The 25,046-nt window shown below is 45.5% G+C and overlaps 1 protein-coding gene across 1 annotated transcript; it reads right to left on the reverse strand.

Annotated features, from left to right (window-relative positions):
• Positions 1 to 5,577: 5,577 nt before the first annotated feature.
• Positions 5,578 to 24,971, reverse strand: LOC124233242 (zinc finger protein 717-like). The gene is made up of 5 exons (XM_046650409.1): positions 24,895 to 24,971; positions 22,010 to 22,164; positions 10,641 to 10,767; positions 10,300 to 10,392; positions 5,578 to 7,415 (listed from the first exon to the last, which is right to left on the reverse strand). The coding sequence occupies exons 2-5, from the start codon at positions 22,022 to 22,024 to the stop codon at positions 5,872 to 5,874; spliced, it is 1,779 nt and encodes a 592-aa protein (XP_046506365.1). The 5' UTR covers positions 22,025 to 22,164; positions 24,895 to 24,971; the 3' UTR covers positions 5,578 to 5,871.
• Positions 24,972 to 25,046: the final 75 nt, after the last annotated feature.

Consider the following 25,046-nt stretch of genomic DNA (forward strand, 5'->3'; position numbering starts at 1 on the left):
AGGAAGCCCAAAGTTAAATACGCACATTTATAGTCAACTGATATTTGCCAAACATGCCCAAGAACACACAATGGGGAAAGGACAGTGTCTTCAATAAACAGTGTTGGGGAAACTGGATCTCCACATTCAGAAGAATGAAATAGGACCCTATCTCATACCATTTACAAAAATCAACTCAAAATGGATTAAAGATTTAAATTTTGAGATGGTAAAACTTTTAGAAGAAATCATTTAGAAATGGCTTTTTGACATTGGTCTGGGCAATGACTTTTTGGATTTGACCTCAAAAGCACAGGCAAAAAAGCAAAAATAGACAAATGAGAAGACCACCCACAGAATGGGAGAAAATATTTGTTATCCATACATCTGACAAGGGGTTAATATCCAAAATATATAAAGGATTCAAACAAATCTATAGCAAGAAAAAACTGGAATAAAAACTGGGCAAAGGACCCGAATAGACATTTCTCAAAAGACACTCAAATAGCCAACGGATATATGAAAACGTGCTCAACATCACTAATCATCAGGAAAATACAAATCAAAACCACAATTCCATATCACCCTACACCTGTTAGAATGGCTATTATCAAAAAGAAAAGATTACAAATGCTGGTGAGGATGTGGAGAAAAGGAAAGCCTTGCACACTTGTTGGAGGGAATGTAAATTGGTACAGCCATTATGAAAAAAAGTTTGGAGCTTATAACAATTTTAAATGATCCAGTAATCCCACTTTTGGGTGTATATTCAAATGAAATGAAATCAGGGTCTTGAAAAGATGTCTGCACTTCCATGTTCATTGAAGGATTATTCATAATAGCCAAGTATGGAAACTACCTCATGTCCATCAACAGATGAAGGGATAAAGAAATTCTGTCATTTTCAACAACATGTATGAACCTGGAGGACATTACATTAAGTGAAATGATCTCATTTATATGTGGAATTTTAAAAGGTCAAGTTCATAGAAGCAGAGAGTAGAATGGTGGTTTCTAGGGGCTAGGAAGTAGACAAAATGGGAAGATGTTGCTCATAGGGTACAAAGTTTCAGTAAGGTAGGATGAATAAGTTTTGGAGGTCTAATGTACGGCATGGTGACTACAGTTAATAACACTACTGAAACGTATACTTGAAATTTTCTAAGAGTATAGATCGTAATTGTTTTCACCACATACAAAAGAGGTAACTACGTGAGGTGATAAATATGTTAATTAGCTAGGTTATGGTAATCATTTCACGATGTCTACATATATCATAACACGATGTTGTACGTTGTCAATTGTACCTCATTAAAGCTAGAAAAAAATTTTAACTTGAGAGAAATGATTTTGAACCAAGAATGCTGCTTCGAGGCAAGACTTTCATAATTTGTGATGGGAAATTAAAGATAATTTAAGGGACAAAACTAAGCAAACTAACAAACAACAGAAATTCATTCTCTCACACTTCTGGCAGATGGAAGTGCAAGATCGGGGTCACCGGGTTGACATCAAAGTGTCGGCAGGTCCACGCTCCCTCCAGAAGCTCTAGGGGAGAATCCCTTTCTTGCCTTTTCTGGCGTCTGGTGGCTGCTGGGACTCCTGAGGCCACACCACTCCCATCTTTCCCATGGCGGATGCGCCAGGTTCTCCTCTTCTGTGCATGTCATCCTCCCTCTGCCTCTCACTTACGAGAACTCCTGTGAGTGCATTCAGGGCCCACCTGGGTAATCCAGCATAATCTCACCTGCAAATCCTGACCTCAATCACCTCTGCAGAAGCCTTCTCAGTGTAAGGTAACATCCACGTACCAGGGATTGAGGGCTGGTATCTCTGGGGGACATTATTCAGCATTCCACATCTGGAGAGATCTTTTAGCTTTCAAACTGATTTAAGGAGGAAATGCTGGCTCCCACAGGGCTTTTGTGGTTGGTTTATTTCACAGCAACAGGTGATTTACAGAGAATTTGGTACCTATAAACAGGTGTTGCCTCAGCAAATCCTAAAACACGTGAATTGGTTTTGGGACCAGGTGGCAGGTGAAGGCTGAAGGGCCCCAAGACCTTTAATGGGAGCTTGAAGGACAGTTCGGAAACCTGAGGCTTGAGGAAATGTCCTGTTATGTAGTGGTGAAAACTTTGGCAACTGCTGACTGTGGTAACGTGTAAACTGGCACAAAGAACTCCAGGTAGACTTGAAAGTACCAAATGTGTCTGTTATCCACCGCATCAGGGAGGGTGTGCTCAGCTTCCAGAAGCCACAGCAGTAATTTGAATCGGGAAATTTGAACAGCAAGAATGAACCACGAGAGGTTACCATATGGGAAATTACTCGAGAAACCTTATTAAAATGGAGTCAGGAGGCCAGAAGGGGGAGCTCTCATGCCCTACGTTGAAAGGAGAGCCCGACAGGAAGACTTCCTCTTCTTGACCAGCAAGCTCAGCCCATGGGAGACTGGCACAACTCAGCCAGTGAAAGGCCACTACACCTGGGACTTTGTCCACAACAGCCCTCTCAGCTTCCTCCTCCCCTCCGTAGAGTGTCTCCTTCCTTTGTTGCAGGGGACTTACATGTGGCTCACCGTGGTTGCAGATCCCAAATGGCAATTCTTTGCTGACCCCGAAATAAACCATTTTTGTTGGAGAAATAACTGGCTATTCATTTAAGGTCAACACGATTAAAAGGTATAAAGAAGTCGTCCTGAGATACACAGAGGCAGCCACTGCAGTAAGTGGCTGCCAGCTCAACAGCTGAGGGCGGGTGAGCACGGAGGAGGTGCTGGGAAGGCTGACATTTGCACTTGAGGCACGGTGGCCCCGGGAATGTGGTTCCTGCCTCTCTGGTAACAAAACGCTCGAGGGAGGCCTCTGGCCAGGGATATGTGACAGTTGTTGCCACCGTGCTTGCAAAGAAAGGTGCCAAAAAGTGCAAGCCACCACTGAGGAAGGAAGACCAGCGGTATGAACCATGCCAGGGTCTCCCTCCTGCCCCACCTTCACCCAGCTATGCTCACACCGCATGGATACTTGCCACAGAAGGAAGAACAAACTCCATCTTCCTGCTCAGGTTGCAACCTCCCTCCAGGCCCTTTCCTGTGAAAGTCAAAGATTTTGTCAGCTGGGAAAGGAGAAATGTAGTGCCAGCATCCCAGAGCAGAGCAACCAAGGGTGGGTTTCTAGCTGAGACAAAAACTCACAGCTGGCAGTCACATACCATAAGGCATGGATTGAGGGAAATGAACCAAAAATGAGAAATTGTTCAGTTTTAAAGAAGAATCTAGACAAAATACAAAGGAGCCAGGACTAGCTTGGTTTGAAAATAAAGCTGTTCCTCCTCCCCAGCTCCTCCAGTCAGAACAGGATTATCGAAGTAGGAAGTGGCTTCAGGTTACAGATCAATTTCAGGATGCTACCAGTAAAATACAGCCTCAGAGTCAATCTCCGGCCAAGGGCGTTGCTGTAAGGCCCTTTCTTGAAACTCTAAGAATGTCCCTTGTAGGTCCTCACAAATAAGTGAGAAATAGGGCTTTTACAAATCTTAGGGGCCCTGTCCCCACATCACTCTCAGTTCGAGGTGGACTGAATCCTGTTCCAGAGAAAATGTGGGTGTGGCTTTCACCTAATGGAGAGGACTATAATTTGGTACATCAGAAATCCAAAAAGTTTTTAAAAGGAATTAGATCAATTCGAAATACAAGATTTAGAAAAAGTTGTAATGAAAAGAGCCTGGGCAGGAAGTAGGACTGAAGGATCCAGTGGGTTACAAAATCAGGCTAGGTGCTGTGGAAAAGGGAGGATGCCTCAGAGCACAGGGTCCAGAGCCTTGGAAATCATGCCCAGAACCACTGCGCCTGGTCAAGGACCTGACGGTGTGTCTGCTGCATCTCAGAATTTCTATGGACCAGCGACAGCTGACGCCTCCCGCCCCCTCCCCTTTGAAGGGACCATCTGTTGGTATCCCATCTCTGCCACCGTTGTATGCTGAGTGTGTACAGCAGGGAACCGGTCCCTGCAGGTCACACCTTCAGACCAAGAGCAAACACACACAAGGAACTGTGCCCAAAGAGCCTGCGTGCTCAGAAGCGATAGAGACAGAGCCTAGGTCCCAGCCTGCAGTTTGCCATGATGCCGGCTTCGGGAGACTGGGCACAGCGCGAGTACAGTTTGCACGTGGAGGCAATGTGAACTCTGTGGCCAGAAGGTGGGCAGTGTCAGACCACCTCCCAAGATGGCCACGGACTACGTCCCATCCCACATTCTCTTTTTTTTTTTAAGATTTTATTTTTTCCTTTTTCTCCCCAAAGCCCCCTGGTACATAGTTGTATATTCTTTGTTGTGGGTCCTTCTAGTTGTGGTATGTGGGACGCCACGTCAGCATGGTTCGATGAGCAGCGCCATGTCCACGCCCAGGATTCGAACCAACGAAACACTGGGCCGCCTGTAGCGGAGCGTCAGAACTTAACCACTCAGCCACGGGGCCAGCCCCCCCACATTCTCTTTTGCAATGTGCTCTTGCAACACTTCCCTCGAGAGGCAGAGTCTGTCTCCCCACCCCTAGAATCTCCACAGGCCATCAAGAGCTCTGGATAGAAAAGGCAGAAGCGCCTGTGTGCTGGTACCAGGAGAACCCTTAACAACTGTCCCCTTGGAGGCAAAATCACAGCCAGGAGAGAACCACCAGTCTACAGTCCTTTCCTTTAAAATTTTCAATAAATATCTAACATCTCTATCTGAAAACTTCATCCACACAACCGAAACTGATAGTTTTCCCATCATTAAAAATTACATTATACCTAAAGTTGGAAGTTTTCTTGAAAGTCTTGACACATTAAAGATATTTATAAGGTTTTACTTTATTCTCAGTGTTCAAAGAGCTGTCTCTGCCCAATAAAGGCACTCCATCTGTTGCATTATCTCTTCCCATGATTTCTTTGATTTCTCCATCAATTGAACTGGGGATGAACGATGACAACACAGGTTCTTTCCCGTGGGAATTTTCTACACAAGGACTGATAACTTTTCACAGAAGGCTGTGCCAAATTCATCAAATGAACCAGCTACAGTAAACTGGTAATGTTGTAAATAGATCACACGTGGAAGGGATCAACAATAAATATTTCTCACTCATGTGAAGAGTACAAATGGAGATTTTTTTAGGTAGAGCTGGCAAGATCTCTGCTCTCCCCATTCCATCCCTTCTGTCTTAAGTCAGGATTGCCACATTCATCCTATGCTCCCAAGGGAAACCTGGGGGTAATCTGACCTTCAGGACCACAGGGTACAAAGTCAGAGAGGAAGAATTTTTTTTATTCTTTTTTGCCAAGGAAGATTAGCCTTAAGCTAACATCTGTTGCCAACCTTCCACTTCTTTCGCTTGAGGAAGATTAACCCTGAGCTAACATCTGTGCCAATCTTCCTCCCTTTATACGTGGGTTGCCACCACAGCATGGCTGATGAGTGGTGTTGGCCCATGCCCAGGATCTGAACCCATAAACCAAGGCTGCCAAAATGGAGCATGCCAAACTTAACCACTATGCCATGAGGCTGGTCCCTGCATAGAAGCATATATACATTTTTTTTTTTTTGATGAGGAAGATTGGTCCTGAACTAACATCTGTTGCCAATCTCCCCCCCACCCCTTTTTTTCTGCCCAAAGCCCCAGTACCTAGTTGTAAGTCATTCTAGTTCTTCTATTTGGGGTGCCTCCATAGCACGGCTTCACGAGCAGTGTGCAGGTCCATGCCCAGTATCCAAACAAGTGAACCCCAGGCCACCAAAGTGGAGCATGCGAACTTAACCACTCAGCCACAAAGCCGGCCCCGAGCATGGAAGTATTTCTGTAGTCAGCCTTGGAAGTAATGTTCACCACTTGTGTTCATATTCTCCTGGCCAGTTACATAGTCCAACCCATAGTCAAAGGAGGCTGAGAAACGCAGGCTAACTGTGTGCCCAACAGAAAAAGAAAGTGAGTTTTGGCATACACATAGCCAGTCTCCACCATACATGATTTCTGCCCTGTGTGAGTTCTCAGATGTTTGCTGAGGTGTGACTTCTGGCAAAAGCTTTTTCCACATTCATTACATTCATAGGGCTTCTCTCCCGTGTGAGTTCTCTGGTGTACAGTGAGGGCTGACTTCTGATAGAAAGTTTTCCTACATTCTTTACATCCATAGGGTTTCTCTCCTGTGTGAGTTCTCTGATGTCTATTGAGGGTTGACTTCTCACAAAAGGTTTTCCGACACTCATTACATTTGTAAGGTTTCTCACCTGTGTGAGTTCTCTGGTGTACAGTGAGTTTTGACTTCTGGTAGAATGTTTTCCCGCATTCTTCACATTCATAGGGTTTCTCCCCTGTGTGAAGTCTCAGATGTACAGTGAGTTTTGGCTTCACACAGAAGGATTTCCCACATTCATTACATTTATAAGGTTTGTCTCTTGTGTGAGTTCTCTGATGTACAGTGAGGGCTGGCCGGTGGCCAAAGGATTTCCCACATTCTTTACATTCATAAGGTTTTTCTCCTGTGTGAGTTCTCTGATGTGCCGTGAGAGCTGACTTCTTATGGAAAGTTTTACCACAGCCACTGCATTCATGAGGCGTCTCCCTGTGAATTCTCTGATGTACACTGAGAGCCGGCTTCTGGTAGAATGATTTCCCACATTCATCACATGCATAGGGTTTCTCCCCTGTATGAGTTCTCTGATGTTTCGTGAGATTAGACTTCTTATAGAAAGTTTTACCACATACATTACATTGAAAAGTTTTTTCTCCTAACTGAATTCTCTGAAGCTGAGTGAGCTGTAAGTTCTTGCTAAAATTATTCCCACTTTGATTATATTTATGGTGTTGCTCCTTGAAATCAGCTCTGTGAAGACTCAGTTGTGTTGGTTTCTCACAAACGGTCTTCCCCCATTCGTTACATCGATCGCGATCCTCCCCTACGTGACGTCTCTCTTGGGCAATGAGAGCTGACTCATCACAGGCTTGCCAGTGTCCATTATATCTACAGGCAGTGCCTCCCATGCGAGCCCTCCTATGTGTAAGGACTACTGCCTCCTTGTTGAAGCCTCTCCCTCGTCCACTAAATGCAGAAGCCTGCTGCACAGTTTGAGTCTCCTGAGGATGACTAGGATGCTCAGCACATCTGAGGGATTCCCCGGTCACAGGACAGTCCTCAGCTTTCTCTCCAGCAGGCATCTCATCAGGTGCACTACGGAGAAAGGTGTTCTCAAACGCATTAAACTCCTCTGGCTTCATTCCTGAACAGTTTCCACTATTTATAATCAGTTTTGAAATACAGATTGAGCTCAGATTACACGTTTTTCCTAAGTCAGTTCTCTCCTTAGTTGATGTTTTGCTGTTGGTGATTACAGCTTGCCACAAACGTCTGCCGTAATTTTCCTGGCTGGTCTCCATCAGGTCACCCACAGTCTGCACATCTAAAACGAGATGAAAATAACCATACCCATGAACCACACCTAAGCATTTCTCATGGAATGCTCACATAAAGGTAAATAGGTTTCCTTCTGTTCCAGTGGAACAAGACTCTTTAGAAATCAATAATAGGTACTGATTTTATGAGGAGTGTATGATTCTTCTCCCTACTGAATTAACGTAACAAATTTTGTTAATAGATTTTCTAATGTCAAATCATGTTTTTTTTTCTTTTTTAATTCATGAAAAATATTTCGTCAAAATATTCGCCTACTCTCCAGATGTAGATTTCAGTTGAGAACTTTTCACCCACAATGTTTCCATTCTTTTCTCTATTTTATTATCATAATAACTACAGGTATCTTGTGCTAGTCCTTCTCTGGTCATTTGGCCTTGAAGATAGCATAATTTTCCTTGATCAGCTACTTACAGAATATGAGGGAGGGCCATTCATCTGTCACCTAAGCAATATTACTGCTCAGGGACAAGAATTTTCCACTTATATTTGTTTAGTTTTACTCCTCCATGGGAAATGGCTATATACATCTGGGAGGTTTTTCAAATGCATAATCTTTCTTCTCTATCCCATACAAATACAGCTTCCTGCAGATTTTGAATTTTAACCTTATATCCTGTACTTCTCAGAACCGTAACAGGTACAGGAGACTCTAGTTTCCCACACTGGGCTACCTCTCTCTGCTGCTCTAAAGGATTTATGTTCTGACACCCATGCTGTGCCCACCATCTTTGAAAAGTCTTTTTCCTGTTCCTTCTTAGTTCAACAGTCATGGCGTTCTTACTTCACTTCCTGGTATGTGCACCCCTGCTTGATAATTCATTGTTTCTGACTGCTTGTATTTTATGCTTTAGAGTGTCAGCTGTCTCCTAGTTTCAATGACAATGGGGTCCAGGTATGGATCTTATTCTCTGTTGTTTTACAATGACTTCATATGAGCAACTCCATCCTGAAACCCTTGGTTCCATTGGCCTTGAGAAATCATGATTTCCTGGTTCTCCTCCCATGTCACCACCCCTTTCCATGCCGAAAGCTTTGCAGTGTCCTTCTCAGCTTCATGATATCTGTAATTTCACGACTGAGAAGGCTTGGTCCTATATTCCTCTCATTTTCTTAACAACTCCCTAGGTGATTTGCTCTAATTCTATGCCTTTAAATGCCAGGTAAGCTAGTGATATTTCACATCTTCTAATAGTGATGTCCACTTTCTAATGCAGATATATCCCCCTATGTGCTATGAGTCATTTTGGAAAACAGTCATCTCAACAAACTATCCCAAATTAAATATTTAATAATGATCTCAAACTTAAGCTATCCCAAAGTAAATCCTTAAAAATCTCCTCTAAAACTACTTTTTTAAAGCTTCCTTCCTAAGATAACACAGCCCATTTTTTTCTCTCTCACCATGGTGAAACATTTTTGTGGTTTTTATCCCACTAATTAACATATTGTATCTTTGTTTTATTCTGACTTGCAATATACTATAATCTCTTTAAAAGTAGGGACATCAGGAGGAAATATTTGCAAATCATGTATCTGATAAGAGGTTAATTTCTGAAATATATAAACATACAACTCAACAACAAAAAATGAACAACCCGATCAAAAAATAGGCAGAGGATATGAAAGAACAGGCATTTTTCCAAAGAAGATACACAGATGGTTAACAGGCACATGATGTTCAGCGTGACTCATTATTAGGGAAATGCAAATCAAAACCACAATGAGGTATCACCTCACACCTGTCAGAATGGCTATTAACAAGACAAGAAATAACAAATGTTGGAGGGACGTGGAGAAAAGGGAACCCTCATATGCTGCTGGTGGGAATGCAAACTGGTGCAGCCACTATGGAAAACAGTGTGGTGATTCCTCAAAAAATTAAAAACAGAAATATCACATGACCCAGTCATTCCACTACTGGGTATTTATCCAAAGAACATGAAATCAACAATCAAAGAGACTTATGTACCCCATTTCATTGTGGCATATTCACATTAGCCACGGTGTGGAAGCAACCCAAGTGCCCATCAATGGATGAATGGATAAGACGACATAGTGTGTGTATATATATATAGAATAGAATACTACTTGGCCATAAAAAAGACAAAGACAAACACAAAATCATGCCCTTTGCGACAGCATGGATGGACCTTGAGGGTATTATGCTAAGCGAAATAAGTCAGAGAAAGACAAATACTGTATGATTCCACTCATATGTGGAAGATAAACAAACACACAGATAAGAACAGATTAATGGTTAGAGGAGAAGGGGACCAGAGGAGGGCAAAAGGGATAAAGGGGCACATATGTGTGATGACAGATAAAAACTGGACGATTGGTAGTGAACACAATGCAGTCTATACAGAACCTGAAATATAATAATGTACAACTGAAATCTACGCAATGTTTTAAGCCAACATGACACCAATAAAATCATAAAATAAATACAGTAATAAAAGGAGGGACATTTGATTACTGTTGTTATCCCTAAACTACAAAATGACCAGCCTAAAAACTGCTCAGTTAACATGTGTTGAAAGAATAAATGAATGTACGAAAGAATGCCTGAAAGAAAACAGTGAATGAGAATGGAGGAAAGGAGGGCATCTGAGAACCCACAGAATCTGATTAACGAAGAAAAAGTTGTAAGAGGAGGCAAGTAGGGATTGGATTTGGGTAGATAGAAGTTATTAAGAAAAACAAAGGGAGGTGGTTTATGCACCTTTGGAGACTGAATAACACACATGTCTGATGCATTATTCACCAGCTCTGGACCTGGGGAAAACCACAGGTGAAAATTAGGTCAGCGCGGCCAACATCTGCCGTGCTCTCCTCTTCCCAGCCTCCCTGCCCAGCACGCATGGACCCACCTGGGAGGCTCTGGTTTGGGGGTGCTTCTACAGTCCACGGTTCTGCGTCTTGCTCCAACTTGACGATCACCTCAGGTTTGGTGATGCAATGCCCTGTTGATGAGAAATAATGTAGGACTTTTGCCAAACCGCTTGACGGCCTCTGAAGAATGACAACTGAACAGCTGCAAGAGCTGTGCAACGAAGAGCAATTTGAACCTTTAACTGGAGAAGTGAACACACATATTCTTCTCGGCCTAGAATCGTAAACCTAAGTAGCATTTACTTTCATGAACAGTCTTACAGTTACCAATAAAGGAAAAACGCTTGCGCTTGGCAGTTATTAGGAGAGTTTCGCTCACCCAATGACGCTAGGCTACTGTAGGTCTCCAGCATCACGTCCTTGTACAGGGTCCTCTGGGCATCATCCAGGTCCTGCCACTCCTCCCAGGTGAAGTGCACAGCCACATCCTCAAATGACACCAACCCCTGTAACGGCACATTTCTCAATTCATCAGCCTGGGTCAGAAGAACAGGAAGTCTGGGAGTTCATTCTTTTGTGTGTACTTTGTCTTGTACAGGATGCGCCACGCTTTGTACTCTATATTGTGGGATAAAGAGTAATCACAGCAGAAATATCCTACCTCTGTGTTTATTCACTAGTTCCTAAAAGTACTACCATACAGTTTCCCTTCTAAATCTGGGACTGTCCTTATTGCTAGGGATAAAAGGATGAATAAAATTCTGCTCCTCAAAGGAGCCTATGATCTGGTATGGAGACAGGGATAAATGCACACCTGGAATAATGTGTTAGATGAAGTAGGCTCGACACATGTTCAAGGTAGACTGGGGTATTAAAGAGGCAGAAAAACAGTTGTTCCTTGTACTACCAGGTTGTGCTTCACTGAAGAGCCAAACATGTTAGCTGTTCAACGTGAACCACATGTTCTTGTGGATATGAGGCAACAGCAGAAGTCATGAGGGCAGGAAGAACACACACCACAGTAATGGAAGTACACACAGCACCGTGTCCAGGGGACTGCTCCTGGGCTGTGATGAGATTAAGGCACTAAAGGTATTTAAGAAACTGATTGTAGAGCAACTCTACATTTAAATATTTGACCTAATTCCAACAACAAGAAATTTGATGCACTCACCATGTTCTCTATTACTTATCAGTTAAAAGCATGTACACAGGCATTCTAAGATTTCCTTCCTAGATCCCAAAGGGTTGCTTAAATCCACCCCAGGGTGAACAGCCCCCACTTCCTAAACCACAAGGTCTAAATAATGAGGGGCTGGTCCAAAGAGGCAAGTGACATGAGCGGATTTGCATTTTAATAGTCATCCCCTAGAAGGAGAATGGGCAAGGGCTTAACGGGAGAAGCAGAGGAGAAGAAACCAGAGGGAGAGATGACCACCTACATTGAGGCAACACAGCAATAATACAGAACAGGGAACTAATCCTAAAAAAAAAAAAAGAGAAAAGAAGGAAAAGAATTTGCTGCTAATTTGCTCTGAAAAGGGTGAAGGGGGAGTTTTACAACCAGGGTGTCTGCATGCCCAGCCAGGTGGATACTGGTGCTGTGAACTGAAACTGGGAAAGAATGGTAAAGTGTATGATGGGCAGAAGAGACACAGATTTGGATATGTCATGTTTGAAGTCTCTGTGCTCAAACATGTGGGGAGGTCCAACTGGCAACTGGATATATGACCTAGAGCTCAGGAGAGAGACCTAAGCTGAAGATGAAAATTCGGGAAACAGGAGAATTTTTGCAGTAGCTGAAGCCATCAGAGTGAACAAAATGGCTCAAAGAGAACCTATGAGACTGAAAGGAGAAAAGGAATAACTACAGTGTTTTAGGAAACATCAATATTTCCTGAAGGAGAAACAGACCATGGCAATGGAGAAGGAATTGTTAACAATCATTCTAGGAATAGAGCAAAACCTCAATATGAAGAAACCTATTAGGTGGGCTGGCCCAGTGACGCAGTGGTTAAGTTCGCACGTTCTGCTTCTTGGTGGCCCGGGGCTCACTGGTTTGGATCCTGGGTATGGACATGGCGCTGCTTGGCACACCATGCTGTGACAGGTGTCCCACCTATGAAGTAGAGGAAGATTAGCATGGATGTTAGCTCAGGGCCAGGCTTCCTCAGCAAAAGAGAGGAGGACTGGCAGTAGTTAGCTCAGGGCTAATCTTCCTGAAATAAAGAAAGAAAGAAAGAAAGAAAGAAAGAAAGAAAGAAAGAAAGACAGAAAGAAAGAAAAAGAAAGAAAGAAAGAAATCTATTAGGGCTGGCCCCATGGCCAAGTGGTTAAGTTCGCGTTCTCCGCTTTGGCGGCCCAGGGTTTTGCTGGTTCGGATCCTGGGCATGGACATGGCACCACTCATCAGGCCATGCTGAGGCAGCGTCCCACATGCCACAACTAGAAGGACCCACAACTAACATATACAACTATGTACTGGGGGTGATTTGGGAAGAAAAGAGCAGAAAAAAAATAAAAGAAGATTGGCAACAGTTGTTAGCTCAGGTGCCAATCTTTAAAAAAAAAAAAAAGAGAGAGAAATCTATTCGTGTATTTCATCATATTCATATTTCTGGGGAGAAAATCCTATGATCCTCCACATAGATACTGAGTGGGCATCTGTAAAAATACCCTCCCATTTGTAATTAAAAAAAAACCTCAAAAAACAGGATTCAAGGAATTCTTCCTTAACATGATAAAATGTGTATGTCTCAGCCATAAGTGAAAGCAAGATTCACATTCATGGGGAACACTGCAGGACGAGGACACCCCATCGCCAGTTACTAACGCTGTAGTAGCAGTGTCTGTCAGTGCACTGCAAAGAGAAACAGACGAGTGAAAATGATGATTTGCATATGATTCATACTTGAAAAACTGAAGAGAATCACAGAAAAACTACTCCAAATAGGAAGATTCAATAAATTATCAGACTATAAAAATAATATATAAGTCTTCATATATATGAGAATACTCCCACAATAACAAAAAGATAAAACACTCAGCAATACATTTAAGAAAATAACACAAAACTCTGAGGGGGCAAAAAAGAATACAAAAAGAACTAAACAAATGAAAAGATAAATCATGTTCATGGATAGGAAGAGTCCACATCATAAAGATATCAATTCTCCCTAAATCAGTAAACTAACAATACTATTCTAATGAAAAGATACATTCTTAGATATAGGCAAGCTCATTTAGAAGTTCATGTGGAAAATTAAACAAGCAAGAATAGACAGTGTGTGGCAGTTTATATTTCTGTCCGGCCAAATTTAGCATCCTTCCCTGCATTAGTCAGCCCAGGCTGCCATAAGATACCACACATTGAGTGGCTTAAACACAGAAAATTCTTTCCTTACAATTTTAGAAGCTGGAAAAGTCCAAGATTAAGGTACCAGCCAATTCGGTTCCTGGTAAAGGCTCCCTTCCTGCCTTCTGGATGACAGCATTCTTGCTGAGTCCACATGGGGGAGAGGGAGGGAGATAATTCTATCTTCCTCTTCTTATAAGGCCACCAATCCTATTGTAGTAGAGGCCCCATCCTTATGACCTCATTTCAACTTGTTTACCTCTTAAAAGTTCTATCTACGTATACATCGGGGGTTAGGACTAACACTTACATTTTGGGGGAACACAATTCAGTTCATAGCACTCCTTGTGGCACCTTTCTCTGCAAAAAATTATATATCCCCTTGCAGTAGAAGTCACATAAGCAAATTTATAATTCTACACTTGCCTTGATCTTTGACCAATAACATGTGAATGGAAGAGACAACCTGTTACAGTCACACACTGATCACCATATTTTCCCTCTACCATGTTCTCCTCAACAATATCACAGAAATAAATACTCCTCTGTTCAGGATTGTAGGACGCTGCTTGCTCAGTGATAACCTACATGCCCTCCTGTAACCACGTGTCCTCCTGGTTCCCATCTGGGTGGGGAGTCAGCCCTCTGGGATTTGTGGCAATCCAGGGCCTGGCCAACCTGGATCTTAACTTATCTCAAAGAACAGCACATCTTGAAGGAATACAGAGCTTTCCATGAGAGCTCCTGTTCCTGGGGACGCTGGTTGTACCAAGAACAGTCCCTCTTGACAAGCACATAGTCTTTATTCCCTTGCCCACGTAAGCAGCCCTCTCTCTGCCCATGGTAGTGGGTGCACAACTCCGTCCAGCCAGCCACCCCCGGACACTCCCTATACCTAAGTCCCAACAAACCTATATGTCTCATATGCCGTCTCCAGGTCTTTTCTTTGGTCTCTCTGCACCCTATCCCATACTGCTTGCTCAACTGGGCGTGTGGCCAGACACCTCGTGAGCCAGCCAGGAGACCAAGGAAACTCCCGTGAGCACTGAGACTATGGGGGATGGGATGGGAACTCTATGGGGAAAGTTCTAGGTTGGCCTGCATCCTCCATGTGGGGGCCAGTCACTGCTATTCTAGATGGATAGGGCCCACCAGGTGAGTACGGGGATGCCCCGGAAAACACCAAAGGTCCTTGGCAAAGTTCTTGGCTTGACAGACATTGGGAAAAAGAAGTCAAAGCCTAGATGACTGTTGCAGCTGTGAGGTGCCCCCCCCCCCCCATAGCATGGCTCAGAACAGACACTGAGATGCAACCAAGAGCCAAAGCAAGGCCGCCACAGGAGGAACTAAAGTTGGAAAGAGGCTGACTGGTACAAGCTGAGACAACCGAGGTGCTGTCGACAAGCCTACGAGAGGCTGATGAGAAAGTAGAGACCCTAGCCTCTCATCTCACTAACTTAAGGGGCACCAGCTACCACAGGCAAAGGTACAAGCCCTTGTGACCAAGACTGGAACCCAAAACAACGCGATCTGTGTGACTCTAGTAGTGAGGAAAGTGAGCAGGCTGTGGGATGGGATGTCCCAAGAGAAGTACTCATCTTGGAGGTGCATCCGGTCATGACGCAGAAAATGAAATCAGAACAACCCTGGCCCACTGGGGTCAATCCAACAGAAGAGTCCCCATTGTTCAGCATATGCACTCTACTACGCAGGATCACACCACTGCCAAGCTGGTGGAACTGGGAAACAAATTCAGGCAGAAGGAAGGGAAAGCATCCCAGAGTGGCTTTTGCGTCTCTGGGATACCACAGTGGAAGGCATTTTGCTCTCAGGGGTGGAGGTGAACAAGATAGTGCCCATTACTTCTCACTCTGCCGTGCAGCAACACCTCTATAGTGCTGTGAATGAGGATCGAGTAGTCTCCCTTGACTTGGTTAAGGGCTGCCTGTAGGGGGGCCTGGCCTAAAGAAGGGGACATACCCACGCCTACCCCCTGGGTGGCAGACCATGGAAGACCTACAAGATTTGTTAAGGGAACTCAGCATGAAACATGCAGTTTACGCCGACCATTACCAAGGGCCTGACAATGAACTATTCACTGCAGGCATGAAAGACACCATGTCATAGATGGCTCTGAACCAATGCTATGGGGCTTTGGTCTCTCTCTTAAACCACTTGGTAGGTCAACTGGTGTCCCAAGTGGCCCAAGCCGCTGTTGACCTGGGGGAGACAGATAATGTCAGGTGGAAGGGAGTGAGGGTTACTGGGTTCCCTGGGGAAAAAGACAACAAAGGAGCCAAAACCACCAAGGTCCTTGTCAGAGTAACACATAGACAGATGTACCATGACCTGGTGGCAGCAGGCACCCCTCAGGAAAAAAAAGATAAATAACCAAACACTGTTCTGGTGGCTTTGTGGCAGAAGCTGGAGTCACAACAGACATTCAAAGGTCATCCACAGAGTGTCCAAAACCAAAAGCACCCCCAGCAACAGCCTGGGAACACCTTAGCCCCTCAACGAGGGGGAAGGTGAAGGGACCCTGACCCACTCCTTCAATGCTGTGCAGGTGGCTTGGGTATCAGGGGACCAGAGGCCACATGCAGAGATAACAATATAATTTGGTCCACTAAAAATAGTCTTAGCATTGGTGGCTACAGGAGCAGAACGCACTCTGATTCATGGAGATCCATCCTGTTTTGACAGCCCTGTTTCTGTCACAGATGGTTATGGTGGAGGCACATTTACGTTGAAATTGGTGGTGCTAGTGCTGCAGACAGGGCGTCTTCTGCCAAAACGGTATATAATATATATTGCCCCCATACTTGAATACATTCTCAGCACGCACGTCCTCACTGGTCTGACCCTACAGACTACAGCTGGGGAATTCTGCCTTCAGGTCCACTTGTCTAAATCTCTAACAAGGGGTCATGCCAAACAGACTCCAGTCAAATTGCCCCAACTGTGTCATGTGGTGAAGATAACACAACATCATTTCCCAGGAGGCCATAAGGAAATCTCGGGAATTGTACAAGAACTAGCAAAAGTGGGAATCACTGGACCCACACATAGCCCGTTCAAAAGCCTTGTGTGGCCCCTCCAGAAGCCAGATGGTTCCTGGCGACCATGGACTATAAAGAACTGAACAAAATGACACCGCCTATGTAGGCTGCTGTCGCCAGTATAGCCTTCCTCTTAGACAAGATAGGTGACACACTGGGAACGTATTATTTTGCCTTGGACCTTGCTAATGGCTTTTTCAGCATCCTCTTGGATGAAGGTAGTCAAGATCAATTTGCCTTTACCTGGCAGGGCACACAATGGACTTTCACTGTTCTGCCTCAAGATTATCTCCACTTTCCCACAAGTTGTCATAGTCTCGTGGGCACTGAATTGTCCCAGTGGACACAATCCCCCAGTGCCACCTTGTTACATTATACTTATGATGTCATGTTAACCTCTGAGTCTTTTGCAGACCTCCAGGAAGGCTCCGGCTCCCTCGCTGCCCACTTATGCCAACGAGGATGGATGGTGAAGGACAACAAATTACAGGGGCCTGGGTTGTCTGTCAAATACCTGAGTGTTGTCTGGTCGGGTGAGACAAAAGTAGTTCCTGCTACTATTACGGATAAGATACAGGCTTTCCCTATACCCAACACCCCAAAACAACTACAGACCTTTCTGGGCTTATTAGGTTCCTGGCACCCTTTCATTCCTCATTTAGCCCAACCACTCCACCCTCTTTATAAGTCAATGTGAAAGGGTGTTATCTGGCACTGGGGGACCACCGAGCAGGTGGGCTTCACCCAAATCAAAGTAGCAGTGAAATAAATTCAGTCTTTGAGTGTTTTGACACAGGGACTACCATGCAAATTGGACATTTCCAGCTACCCAGAGGAGATAAATGGGGTCTCTGGCAAAGACAAGGCAATAAACGAGTTCCCCTTGGCTTCTGGTCCCCATTGTGGTTGAAACTGGTATAGCACACTGCAACAATGGTATACTGATTACGTGGGCCTCTGCAGGTGGAGCCCATAACCTGTTCCCTGCCGCTCACAGTCCATACCCATCTGCCTATGGCAGGGTGGCTGTGGGACACTTCCAAAAGCCCCACTCAGGAACAGCCCAAACACAGACACTGGCAAAGTAGCATGCATACTTACAACAAGGAGGGAGCTTTACTAATAGTCCCCTAAGTGCAGAATTGCATGCCATGCTAGGACCAGTAACATACACTGCAGAAGAAACAACCTCATTGGATAAGGTACCCATGCCTGAAACTCTGCCAAATGTGAGAAGGACAAGGACCCATCCCAGTGCAGGCCTGGTATACAGATGGCTCCGCAAGGGGCAACTCCCCTCATTGGACGGCAGTCACTACTCAGCCTTTGACTGATAGCATGTAGTTGGATTCTGGCTCTGGGCACGTAGTCAATGGGCTGAATTACAGGTCACCTGCATGGTGGCGACATGAGGGCCCACCAAGGAGGAAAAATACAACCACAGACAGGTACTGAGAACAACTTGCTGTTGTCTCTGCCAAAAGAACTCCTTACCAGGACCCACAGGTCCTGGTGTGGTCTCTTAGACCCCTGAAGGACAGGCTTAGAACAGGATATCGTGGTGACACACTTTACTGTGTGATGACTACTCAAAACCTCCAACCTTACTAATCCAGAGCCTCCAATTTCCCAAGGCACTTTCATCCTTTCCTTCTGGTGTGTCATTGTTCCTCCCTTACCTTATACCACTGCCCCTGTGGCACCCAACCCAACTGGACAAGAGGTATGGTATTGCCATCCAGGTCTACAACCACAGGCCAGTACCATACTAACCTAAGACACTGCAGCTGCGTCTTCTTAGATGGTCACGACCTCCCTGTTGTAGTCCCCTCTAAACACCTCAGTTCTTTGTTCTTAGGACGACATCTGCCAACCTGTTCACTGATTTGGCACACACCATTGCTGACTTACAAAATCCCTCCAACTGCAGGGTATGCAGCAGGCTGCCTCTCTCTGCGACCATGGGGTTACCAAGGTGGAAAATGTTCTTTGGCGTTCTTGCCTCTTTGCTATGGCTTTTATTTTCTTGCTGTGCTCTATACTGCTGTTGTGGTATATGGTTGCAATGCTCCCCTATATGTCTGGTGCCAGGGGATCTGCAGAAAGATGGTGCAATAAGACTGTAAGGGCCATTCAGACACACGGAGGGTAAAGTGTAGGGCCTTGCTTGCTCAGCAGTAACCTATGTGCCCTACTGTAACCATGTATCCTCCTGGTCCCCATCTGGGTGGAGAGTCAGCCCTCTGGGATTTGTGAAGATTGAGGGCCTGGCCAACGCAGGTCTTAACTTATCTCAAAGAACAGCACATGTTGAAAGAACACAGAACCCTTAGATGCGAGCTACTGTTCCTGGGAACACTGGTCATACCAAGAGCAGTCCCTCTTGGCAAGCACAGTCTGTATTCCCCTGCCTAGATAAGCAAGCTCCTCTCTGCCCATGGTAGCGGGTGCACAACTCCGTCCAGCCAGCCGCCCCTGGACAATCCCTATATGTAAGTCCCAATAAACCTCTATGTCTCATACACCATCTCTGAGTCTTTTCTTGAGTCTCTCCACACACTATACCGCACTGTTGCTCAACTGGGTGTGCGGCCAGACAAGGAGACTGCGTGAAGCTGAAAGAAAGAAAACTAAAGCTGACTCACCAAGATCAGGTACTATCAGTGAGAAACAAATCTTACGTGCTGACCTAACTGGTAAAGGAACTGGCACCACGCAATCAAACAAAACCAAACACCAACAACAGCAACAAGCAGTGCAGGGAAACTGTAAGGACAGTGATCTGCTATCCAGGGGCTAGATAATGGCTCACAGTGTCACACATGATAACTGGGACTGACATACTTCCTTAAATAACATGAGTGATACCTATTAAGTCAAATAATGTTTACCTCATGGGCTTGAAGCTTTGGGAAAAGAGACAGGAAAACAAAACATTAGTAGTACATCTCAGCCACTAGTCATTGCCCTTAGTAAAGAACTATAGGAAAGCGATGAGCTCATGGGGCGGAGGAGGGAAAAGCCAGTTTGGAAGGAGGGATGAAAGAAAATTGGGAGATACTAAAAAATTGGGGTCTTGTAGGATTGAAAAACTCTCAAAGCAATTCACATTTTATCTTTTACTGTTTAAAGTTGATAAAAAGTTGCCTACTCCAGTTCTTATAGGAAAAAGAATTTAAGAAATACTTTTGAGAGTCAAGAATAGCTAAACTCAACTTCATGGAAGTAAAAACGGAAGTTATGGCCATGACATGTTACAATGTGACTGAACCTTGAAGACAATATACAAAATAAAATGTCAATCATAAAAGGACAAAAACTGCATGATTCCACTTATATCATGCTGCAACAGTAGTCAAATTCAGAGGCAGAAAGTAAAATGGTGGCTGCCGGGGACTGAGCTGGAAGGGAAGAGGCAGGTAGTGTTTAACGAGTAGAGTTTCATTCAGAGAAGATGAAAAAATTCCAGAGATGGATGGTGGGAATGACTGCACAACAGTGTGAATGTGATCAGTGCCACTGAACTGTACTCTTAGAAACGGTTACGAGGGCAAATTTTAGATTATGTGTATTTTATCAAAATAAGAGAAAAGGTAAACAACTTTTCATTAAATTCTAGTCCACAATGAGACTTACGGTTGACGAACACATTTGTTTTTCCCTACTCAGTTTTAAGTGATTAGCTGAAGTATAAACAGTCTTTAACAGCGTTTGAAAACATGACAGACGATTTCTGATCTAGCAACATCCAGTTACATAATAATAAAAGCTACAGACGGAATCGCTGACAATTATATGAACAAAAGTTAAAAATGATGAAAATCTGTGGTCCTTGCTTTTATTCTTTGTGTATCTCACTTGACTCCGTTCAAACATGACTCACTCACTCCTGAGTGCTCTGTGCCACAGGGACTCCTGAGGCTGCCACCACACACGCTGGCTGGCAGCAGAGCTCCAGAGGGATGGGACCTCATCACGTTCACATCCTTCCTGTTTTGCCAAGAAAGCTCCAAGGTAAAAAAGGAAGTTACTGTAGGGTCTGTGGGCACCAGCACAGACACTAGATAAAACTAAACAACAAACAAAGTAGCAGGACTTTAACGAGATTAAACCTGAGAGAGAGGGAGGGGTCCAGGAGAGATCCCATTTTGGTGGTTTGAGTCACTAGCTGGATGGAAGTAATATCATAGGAAGGGAAGAGAGGAAAATGTGGTTTTCATTTTGCATTTGTTGAGCTTGAGGTGCCTTCTGGAGAGCTATGAAGCAGCATCAACTGGGAGCTGAACCTGTGCTCTGAAGGCTGGGGAAGAGGCCCAAGCTGGAGAGAAACAAAACTGTCAAACCCCAGAGCCCCCCAACAGGTCAAGGAGAACTGCCGTGTGAAGAATGGGGCCCAGACTCGAACACTTGCAAGAGCCACATTCAGGAGAAGAAGAAACAAACAGAAGAATTCAGGGAAACACAGAAGAAATCATCAGAGAGGCCATGACAGAAGCTAAGACACGAGACCTTCCAGAAGATCATGGACTAAGGCATTTCAACACGGCAGAAGACTCGACTAAGGCAGCGACTACAGCATAACCACTGAATCTAACTATAATTAGGTTACTCGTGAGCTTTAGAAGAAACGAATGCAGACTACGGCGAGTAGGTTAAAGGGCAAAGCAGCAGTGGAAATATTTGCCAGGAAATACAACCTTGAGGAGTCTGCTGCCCAACCTGCATATACAGACTAGCTGACAGAAATGTGTGAAGAGTTATTTAAAGGACCTGTAGTCGACTCAATCCCCCAGACATTCCAAGTTCCTCCGTGCACCACGCAGGGCCTTCCAAAGGCTGTCTGGGGCCTCGCCATTTCAGCAACTCCAGAAGAACCTCACTAAGCAAGCTGCGCTTCAGCATGAGGTCAGACCACCACTGCAGAAGGCTGCAAGTGTTTACTTCGAGACTGGCAGGCAAACACCGCCCACCGCCTCATCTACGCGACCATTAAAGACACTGTGTCAGACTTCCGTGCCTGCAGGCTTCCACGTCCAAGGAGATGTGACACGCTTTCTTCTAGGGGTCCGTTCTCATCAGCTAATAAATGACTGCACAACATCTGTTTTTGGCCTTGACATCGGAAAGACCAGAGACCAATCTGCGCTCACCTTGGGTGACTCTAAGGTCACATAACCTGCCTGTATCTGCACACCACCTTTACCTTGTTTATGTCTATGTCCCTGAAGCCGAATTTCGCTCATTTCTACTTTCTCATTTCAACTTAGGAATGCTCATAAAGCTCATACAGCACAATGTAAAACAAGCTGAGGGAAAAATAAAGAAACAACTCACCAAAGATGTATCCATTTTCCGTTGCTCTTAGAAACACACAGAGGACTCTGGAAACAGAGCTGGAAGAGAAGGTGAATGGAGCGGAGTCATGAAAGGACTAGCCTGGCTTGCTCCTACATCCCAGATTCTCCTGTCCAAAGTTCTCCACACGTTAGCTAGAGAAGACAAAAAAAACAAACAAAAAAAGAGAGTGAGAGAGAACCTCGTGTGGGGCAACAGTACTTTATACCTTGAGAAGGGGCAGGAAAGACCCTGTCGAAGGAGTTACCCACATACCCTTACTTTGAAGAACTGAGACACAGAATTTACCCTTAAGTTAACGAAAACACATATTTCTTACTGATTTATCAACAGTTAATAGTAAGAATTACCTAAAAATTCTAAAGAGGCTTCTGTAGATAACTGCTTATTTCACACAGTTACATAATTCCTACCCATAGGGGCATACTCCTAGATTAGTGTTTCCACAAGGACACCTGTGGTTTTCAAATAGCTAAACTTCACAGAAAGTACACATCTTGCAGCACAACACTTGTGGCCCATGATTTGATAGGAAAAAATGCACATAATGCACATTCTTTGTGGCACACTGTCCCCGCAATGGTTCTCAATGCCTTGCTTCCCTGTATTCGTTTCCTCGTGAAGTCCCCTCCGACGATGACATGGGCTTTGCTCTTTGATTTGCTCTGACTGTAGGGAAATCACAGCACATGGGAGGCAGACATACGATGAAAAGTACTTTTCTGCTAGAGCTTGCCTTCTTGGAACACTGTCACCTTGTGAAGTAACCTGGCGCTGCCCTGTTAGGGACACGGCTTAGCCAACAGCCAGCACAAACCAGCGAAAACAACAGACGAAGTCATCTTAAAACAAGCAGCCTCAGTCACGGCACCAGATGACGACAGCCTCACTGGTGATCCAGGCATCACCAGCATAGGCACTGACCAACTAGACCCAACCCAAATGCTGACCATAGAACTTCGGGCAAATGAAATGATTGTTTTTATTTTTCTTTGTAACCCAGAAAATTTTGGTTGCTTTGTTACATAGCAAATGCTAAGTGACACATCTAAACTCCCAAACTCAGGATGTTTTTAACAAAGTCACACGGGGGAGGAAGTCTTGAATTACATGCCAAATACAATCAGCAGAACTTCACAACCACATGTAGAACTTTTGAAAAGCTTCCGAATGTGCACTGGATGGACCTCAGAGAAGTTGCTGGAACTAAGATCATGTGAATCAGACAAACGACTGTTATTGTCTGCACATCAGAAGACTCCGTTTTACGTTTTTTACATCAGAAATGAGTCTTGTACTTCTTGGCAGGGATTGTACTGGGCTTTACTTACATTTAAAACATTGGTTTCAAGCAGAAGTGTGATTCATTCGAATTTTTCTTTTTTAAACAATGGAAAATAGGCTCCTGTTATTGTGCTATAGAATTTATGATTTTCAAGAAAAGATCACTGACATCACACGGGAAACACTTGTATTATTAACCCTTTGAGCGCAAATAACCCCCAGAAAGCAATGGGGAAAAAAGGACAGGCATGTTTCAAGCAAGTTCTTCTAAAACGATATTTGCTCTAAGTTGGCTGCAGTTCCTAAAAATGATGTCAAAAGCAGATGAGTGGTTTGGCTTAACTTCGGCAAAGTGGATGGTATTAAACAAAAGCCAGAATGCCTGCTGTATACAAATGCGAGCCCGGCAAATCACTTCTGTTCTCAAATGAAACCTTTTCATCTTTCTCATGAGGCAGAAATACCCTGACAAACCCTCCCTCAACCACCAGGAAGAACACTCAGGACAGAGGGAGCATCCCCCGGTCTCGAGGTATCAAATCTGATGACACAACGGGTTTGAGAGAGCGCAGATAACAAAAGAATGAGGGAGAGGGAAGGGATGGGAGTGTTAGGAAGCCCTGGAGACATTCTCTCGGTTGTGACGGGCGAACCCTCCAGCCCCAGACCACCCCTTCCTTCAAGACCACTCCCAGAAGGAACAATCCCTAGACCTTCGACCACCCCTCTCAGCCCAGCACAGGTCTCCGTCTGAAGGTCGGTCCAAACCCTCCACCGTCACCCAGCCTCGGAGAACTTCGGGAGAAACAGCAGCACCCAAACCTTGGGCACTCGGGGCAGAAGGAGCAGTAACCGCCGGCCCTCCTCCTCCCCGCGAGTCCGCTGCCTCTGCCCTGAAGCGGGAGCGAGGCTTCAGCCACCGGCGCTGTCCTTCCGGGAGGATCACTGTTCGTAGGCCGCCTCCCCTCATGCTGTATAACAGCTACCTTGTTCTCAGGAAGACAAGACCGCCACGCAGAGCACAACATGCCCCTCAACCCACGAGGCCTGGACAGTAGATCCTGTATAAACCTCCGGAAACGCAAACCGGGAGCGCTCGGCGGGCTGCCCGGGCAGGAGGGGACCTGACACCTCCCCTGCTGGAGCGACTCCACGAACCCCCACAAACAAGTGCCCCGGGAGCCTCGGTCAGCACGCACACCGCAGGGGCTCCCCCGGGCATCGGGCGTCTCACCAGGCGCCAGCGCGCTCGGGCACAGGAGCAGCCCCACAGCACCCAGCGGGGCGGCGTGGCCCGGACGGGACCGCAGACCGCCCACCCCGCGCTCGCGCGTCCGCACACCCACCCCGCCTCGACCCTCAGTTCACGAAGCTTGTGGAAGCCACGGCCGGCCTTCCAGAGCGCGCCTTCTCCGAGGAGCAATCACTGAAGCCACAGCCGAGCCGGCGCTTCACCAGCCGGTATCCGCGTCCCGGACGGTTCCCACCCACCGACCCTTTCGCTCGCCCCAGCGGAGCCACAGCCGTGCTCGCCCCGTGTCCCCGACCGCCCGCGACTCCTCCGTCACCCTGCCACCAACCTCCAGGGGCACGGCATCCAGCCCAGCGCTGCCCCCGTCCCCAGAGCACCGGGCTCCGGAACTTCCGGGCGGAAGAGGGTGGGCGTGGGCGGGGCCGCACACGCGCAGAAGGAACCCGGAAGACTCCTTCCTAGAGTCCGGGTCGGGAGCGC

Source organism: Equus quagga, unplaced genomic scaffold (genome assembly GCF_021613505.1).
Source record: "Equus quagga isolate Etosha38 unplaced genomic scaffold, UCLA_HA_Equagga_1.0 168909_RagTag, whole genome shotgun sequence".
Lineage (NCBI taxonomy): Eukaryota > Metazoa > Chordata > Mammalia > Perissodactyla > Equidae > Equus > Equus quagga.

Bases quoted from the DNA above. Each gene is read 5' to 3' on its own strand.
- LOC124233242 (XM_046650409.1), bottom strand. The intron at 10,393-10,640 runs GTGAGCGAAACT...TCTCATCAACAG, and splicing joins CAGTAGCCTAGCGTCATTGG to GGCATTGCATCACCAAACCT. The intron at 7,416-10,299 runs GTGGGTCCATGC...ATCTCGTTTTAG, and splicing joins CCCAAACCAGAGCCTCCCAG to ATGTGCAGACTGTGGGTGAC.